At 35.4% G+C, this 6,907-nt stretch overlaps 1 protein-coding gene across 1 annotated transcript; it reads left to right on the top strand.

Annotated features, from left to right (window-relative positions):
• The first annotated feature begins 5,944 nt into the window (after nt 1-5,944).
• Nucleotides 5,945-6,637, top strand: LOC141689655 (uncharacterized). The gene is made up of 2 exons (XM_074494010.1): nt 5,945-6,241; nt 6,332-6,637. The coding sequence occupies exons 1-2, from the start codon at nt 5,945-5,947 to the stop codon at nt 6,635-6,637; spliced, it is 603 nt and encodes a 200-aa protein (XP_074350111.1).
• Nucleotides 6,638-6,907: the final 270 nt, after the last annotated feature.

The following is a 6,907-nucleotide window of genomic DNA, read 5'->3' as shown; positions in this document are numbered from 1 at the left end:
TTAACTTTTATTACAACGTACCAAATTCCCCTTTTATTTAACATACAACTGATAATAAACGTATTCTTACAATTTGACTATCTCTCTACCGCATGAAGCTTCTTCTAGCTTGATCCAACTCAACTGGAACCTTAGCCCACACTTTGGACTGTGGAACTTCACTATCATCCATATCCTTTTCAATTGTAACATATATAAAAAGATTCGCAAAAGTGAGCTAACTAGCTCAGCAAGTCATGATAACGATAACTGAGGTTAAACAATGATCAAATGAGATGATTCAAAGGAATCAAGTTTCTTTTTAACTAATCATTAGAATTGGATATTCATTTTAAGTTTTAAAAACCAAGGTTAGGCTGCTGATCAGTCACGCACTAACCCCGAGCAAGCACACAACACTGCTCTAATTACTGGATCCAAGGCACACATTGGCCAAACTTGGCCATTGGTATGGTCTGACCACGAATCTGGTCCACATATATAAAAACTATCCAATCCTAAAGCAGTTCAATATGTTAAACAATATAATTCGATAAAACAAGATCATAATCAATGATGGTTAAACACTTGAATAAAAACGTAAGGAAACTCATGGATTTCTCCAGGGTATATCAGGGTATGTATAAGAAACATTTTTCAGTTTGTATAAGGGTCAGGTATTAGACCATTAATGATTTTTCAAGATATGGTTCTTTGATGTTATAAAGAGTGATTGAAGTATAAAAGTTTCTATATTTTCAAACCATTCTCTTCCAGTGTTTGGTGTTTGGTAGTTATACCTTTGGGGAGTAGTATTATATTTGTATGGTTTTGTGTCTGAGGATCAACAAAGGACAGTTTACAAAAAAATAAGGCTTATTGCTCAAGATCAAGAAAATCAGGGTTCAAGGTTAAATAGTTTAAAGCTCTTGCAATATAAAATAGGAGTTATTTTGAATAATAGCGACATGTTATAAAACAGTTCAAAAACATTGGTAATATATATCTTGAAGAAAAGTTTAGAAATACTTGCCTTACAGGGCTTTATAACTATTACTGATCAATTTTGAGCTAACCCTGTCGCTCAGGCTTTAACGTCCAACCACTAGATCCCATTGGATTTGACTTCGACACTCAGGTTTTTTCTGTTGAAACTCTACTGAGCTCGTCGACTGATTGCTAGGTTATCTTTAGTCCATCATCCACTTTCAGTGTTCCCGACTATAACCTACAGGGTCGAAATACCCTACGTTAGATGTCTAGGTATGCTTGACATATCCCCGATACTAATTCTTACCCAACGATATTCAAACCCGACTTGTAATTATGAATATTATAATAGCACACACAACAAATAGGGTTCACAATCTCGAAGATCAGTTTGGTGTTCGTTTTCGAAAAATACCTATACTCTTTACTTTACGAAATCAGGGTTATCGATTTAGCAAAATATTTCATCATATAGTACAATCAAATTTCATATAAAATGCACATATATATATAGTCACTCAACGTCCCGATAATTATCGGATACGTTCTCGTATTTACGTAGTTCAGTTCCCGGAAATCGGGCAGCGTTTCCTTCATTTATCGGACTACCCGTCGAAGCAATTCGACGTCAAATCAACAATAATCAAACTTACAATAACCACAATCCAACAATCCAGATACAATTTCCAACCTCCAATTCAATCCAATCATAACACTTAAAATTCCACACATTTCCAAGTTTCGACTTAATTATAATTTTTAATTATTATTCACATTTTACATTTATTTATTTTATAAAAATTAGGACTCAGAATAACTTCATCACCGTCCACCGTCGGCTCGCCGAGGCTCATCACCGACGGCGACAAAATTTACGGGTACCCGATTAATTTCGGGTTTCCAACATAAATTTCATCGATTAATCAAATTATTCTCCGCAAAAAAATATATTACATCACGAAATTACTAAATGAATTCTCTGCAGAAAATACCAATTTCGATTAATAATCACAAAATCGGAGCAACATAGAGGGTATAGTAATCGGAAAGTATTAAGGCCATCAGAAGTATAGGAATACAACCACAATAACAAAACATCACAAACAGTTGACTGCACATACACGCGCACAACGAAAACACTTGCACACAGGCCGTCACGCCGGAGGAAGCCGGCGGCAACCGGACAGAGGAGTCACATGCAGCAGGAAACAGAGAACATGGCAAGCACACACGATCCAGTCGTGTATACACCTATACATACAAAATACATACGCACACACACATGGCAGAAAAACGGCCGGAAGAAACAACGGAAACAACACAGTGGTGCACTCACCGGAACAAGAACGGAGCAGAAGGGGAAAGAGAGAAGAAAGGAAGAGGAACAGAGATGGTGAGGAGAGAGAGATTGTGTGATTCTTTTCTTTCTCTTTTTTTTCGGTTTATACAGCAACAACACGATACAAATGTACTGCTGCCACGTATCTGTGATTCAGGACACGTGTCAAATAAATAGACACGTAACTTTTGTGATAATTATGAAGATTTAAAGGTCTCTTTTTTGCCCCGAAATTCGAAATTAACGAAACGAGGTGGAATAAAACAGCCCCCGAAAATTACGAAAATAGTTTTAAAATATCATAAGTATCCCGGAGTTTATAAAAGCATAAGTTTCGAAATTTTAAAATAATTTTTGAAACGCAATTTGTACCCGCTTTTTAACAATAAAACGAAATAACTCGCGGGTAAAATTAATCCTGAAAATTTCCAAAATAATTTTAAAATTCTCGAAATATTCCAAACTTAAATAACTATGAGTTTTATAATTTTTGAAGAATTCTGGAATTAAATACAGATTTTACAATTAAATGTAATCAGAAAATCATACAGGGTTAAATAATTGATAAAATATTGATTTCTAAATTTTATAAAATCCCAAAAATAAATATTTTAATTATAGAACCATAAAACAATTTTAAAGATATTCCAAATATTTATGCAATTAAATTTGCACTAAATCCACTTTTGAAGTTGAAAACAATTCAATACGACTCCCTAATTAATCACGAGGACAACTCGGTACATCACAAATCGCACATAGATAATAATCAAACAACATATAGTGGTCAAAACCAATACAAATTTTATCTATTTAGTAATTTCTATAATCACATATTTAAATAATTCAAAAAAAATACACGAGTCGTTATAATAACCTCTGTCATAGATTTGACTCAGACTTAGCAGATTGTGTTTAAGTCCTGAGACAAGAGCTACTGTTTCAATTATGACATTCCCAAGAATGATGTTGACATATCCCAGAGTCTTTCCCATGTTGCCATCTCCATAAAAAACTCCTGGGCCAGCTTTCTCCACAAAGTCTGATAGCAGGGCTTTATTTCCGGTCATATGTCCTGAACATCCATTGTCCAGAACCAAAATGTTTTTCATGTTGCCCTGCAATCACAAAGACCACTATTGATTAGTTTTAAGGACCCAGACTTGCTTGGATCCTTTGGCCTTGTTAAGTTTGTTAGCATTTGCAGCGGATTTAGTTTCAGAGTTTATGCTAACATGCTTTTTATCAAACTTTATATCAGACTTTGCATCAGAATTTACACTAGAAGGAATTACACTAACTTTCTTTAAAGAAGGTTTTATTTCATAATAATCATAGTACAAACTATGATATTCCTTACAAGTATAAATAGAATGCCATAAACTACCACAATGAAAGCAAGGATTTTGTGGTTTAATTCTAACAGACTGACTCTTAACTCCTGATCTAGAAGGTAAAGAGTTTATATCTTTATTTTTCCTGTAAAAAGAAGCAAGATGGTTAGAGTTTCCACAATTATAGCATTTCTTTCGAGGAGCATTAGGAATAGGCATATAATTATTACTTTTATTCACACCTTCCTTTCCATTCCTATTTTTCCTAGCTTCCTTTACCTTGTTCACATTTTTAATCTCTTTCAGCTTATACTTAAGCTGCTTCTTTGTCATTAAGCCAATGTTCACCAAAGCTGGTTTATCCTGTTTTAATTTGTCAGAAGTTGACTTTTCTTTGACTTCTGTTTTAGAGTCTTTCATCTCTTCAGAATCAGAGACAACAGTTTTTGCAACAAATTAAACAGGATTTACCTTTGGCTTTACAATCTGTTTGATAGCGATTGGCTTAATTGGCAAAGTCCCTTTCTCATGTTTACCATCTTTATAACCTAACCCCTCTTTCCAGTTTCCACTACTTAGAATATTCTGAGTTGTTTTGTCTGAGTTAGTCCAAGTCCTGATGATTTCTATTTCTTTTTCTAATTCAGTTTTTAGATAATCATTCTGTTTCAGCAATTCATTCTTAACATACACAGCATTATCTCTCTCTGTCTGAATAGTGGTCATCTTGACTAACTCTTCTTCAAAATAGCTATTTCTGTTTTTGTACTTTAGATTTTCAGATTTTAATCTTTCATTCTCTAAAGTCTGATCTCTATAGCTAATATAAATATTTTTCAGAAATAATCTCAACTCAGTAATATCTTCTGTATCAAAAGCAAGAGTTGATAGAGGTACCTCTAGTTTAGCAGCATCACAACTGCTATCAGCATTTGCCATTAAGGCATAGTTCACCTCTTCTTCAGATTCTGAAGTGTCTGCCCAATTTTTCTTCTTTGTGATAAGTGTCTGGCCTTTATCACCTTTTCCTTTGTTGCAATCAAGAGAGATGTGGCCTCTTTCACCACAATTGTAGCATTTGATATTTGAGTTGTCTCCTCTATCAGACTTTCCTCCTTTGCCTTCAGTCTTTCTGAACCCTTTCTTGTCAGAACTTCCACTTTTCCTGGAAAACTTCTTACCCTTTATGAATTTCTTGTAGGCTATCTTTGTGATACCCTTCACCATAAGAGCACACAGTTGCATCATCTCTGCATCAACATCCACTTCAGATAAATTTTCAGGTTCTGAATCATCATCATCAGAATCTGATGACTCTGAATCAGACTGTATGATGAGAGCCTTTCCTTTTGCCTTCCTAGAGACAATTGGATTTTCTTCAGTCTTTAAAGCAACTGTCTTAGACTTTCCTCCATGCCTCTTCTTTTTTTGCTCCATCTCAAGTTCATGAGTCTACTGGTATTTTGAATGGGTTGAACCTTTGCAAGTTCTTGAGGGTCTGGTATTTTTGCTTGATCAGACATGATTAATTATTTGTTTGGATCTTAACTGTATGTGTGTTAACAGAAAGGCTCTGATACCACTTGTTAGGCCTCAATGATACTATAAAAGGGGGTTGAATATAGTATCTACAATCAATTCGATTATAAACACAAGTATGTAACAGAAAACAAGTTTATTCAATATATCAAACTCTATTACAGTAGGTTTAATATACTCTCTCAGTGATGTATGATATCACTAAGAGCTTCTAGGGTTACAATGAATAATATTCTCGTGAATGATAACACTTATAGTGTAAACCCTAATCTGTGTTTATATATTACACAGTTACAAGATAACTACCAATTGATATGATAATGATTTTGTTTCCTAGAATATATCAGTCAGAGATTATCTAATGCAGTCCTATAGTTGTCCAATTCTTCATGCATATCTTTATTTGTTTAATCCAGATCCTCTCCTATAAATCAGCCGATTTTCATCCCTGAAGTGTATCCGCACTTAAGTTCTGATATAAGTTTTGATGCCTTAGTTCTGATAACTTCCTGTCTTCAGTAAGTTGTGATTTCCAGTTAAGTTCTGATATTCTGATAATAAGTTCTGAAACTAAACAAATCAGATTAGACATGACATCACAAATATATCTAACAGGAAAAGTGGAAATAATGGTAAGGGAGTGCGCTGGATGGCCTGGGATAAAATTTGTATTGTAAAAGAAGCAGGAGGTTTGGGATTTAAAGACCTTAAGCAGTTTAATCTTGCAATGTTAGCAAAGCAAGGTTGGCGATGACAAAATGACATGAACCCTCTTGTTACCAGCATCATGAAGGCAAGATATTTTCCGGGTACAGATTTTTTAAATGCAAAACTTGGAAACAATCCAAGCTATATGTGGAGAAGTATTATTGCGGCTCAGGATGTGGTGAAACAAGGCTTCCGAAGGAGTATTGGTATGGGTGAAGATACGTTTGTGTGGAAAGTCCCTTGGCTGCCATGTGCTGAAAATGGGTACATATCAACAAGTATGCCTCCAGATTTGGAAAACACAAAAGTCTCTAATCTAATGGAAATGCATGAAAAGCGATGGGATGATGAAGTTTTAGATGATATATTTAATAGTAGGGACGCCCAGCTGATTAAAAAAATCCATGTGCCGATAACGGATAGATAAGATTCGTGGTTCTAGTTATTTGACGGGAAAAGGGAATTCACAGTTAAAAGTTGCTACCGTAAACTGGTGGGGGAATGCAGTACGGCTGATGCAACCTTTTGGAAGAAATTATGGTCCTTAGAGGTAACTGGGAAGATTAAAGGTTTCTTATGGCGGACGTGTAGATCGTGCTTAGCAACTTCTGTAGCATTGCTTAAGAAGAGAGTAAATATAGAAAGCAAATATGCTTGGTGTCGTGTGGGAGATGAAGATACAATACATGTCTTCTTTGAGTGTATTTTTGCAAAGAAAGTATGGGAAGCTACTAGCATGGGTCACTAGGTTCAACCTACATCAGGAGACACGAGTTTAACTCTATTCAAGCGGCTATTCACCAGTGGAGTGAAGGAATAGTGTGTTTTATTAGCTTTGATCTGTTGGAGCATCTGGAACCGGCGTAACAAGTGGGTGTGGAGCAAAATTGATGTGTCTGTATTTGGCACTCAAAGCTCTGCAATGAACCTATTAGCAGATTGGAAGACAGCACAAACGGAAGGTGTCAAGGGCAAGGCCGTGATGAACTCAAGTTTGAGAAGGTGGCAGGTACCACAA

The sequence above is a fragment of the Apium graveolens genome, chromosome 10 (assembly GCF_009905375.1).
Source record: "Apium graveolens cultivar Ventura chromosome 10, ASM990537v1, whole genome shotgun sequence".
Taxonomy (NCBI): domain Eukaryota; kingdom Viridiplantae; phylum Streptophyta; class Magnoliopsida; order Apiales; family Apiaceae; genus Apium; species Apium graveolens.
This window is presented reverse-complemented; position numbering and strand designations above follow the sequence as displayed.

Bases quoted from the DNA above. Each gene is read 5' to 3' on its own strand.
- LOC141689655 (XM_074494010.1), top strand. From the start codon at position 5,945: ATGAACCCTCTTGTTACCAGCATCATGAAGGCAAGATATTTTCCGGGT. The intron at 6,242-6,331 runs GTTTTAGATGAT...TCGTGGTTCTAG, and splicing joins AAAAGCGATGGGATGATGAA to TTATTTGACGGGAAAAGGGA.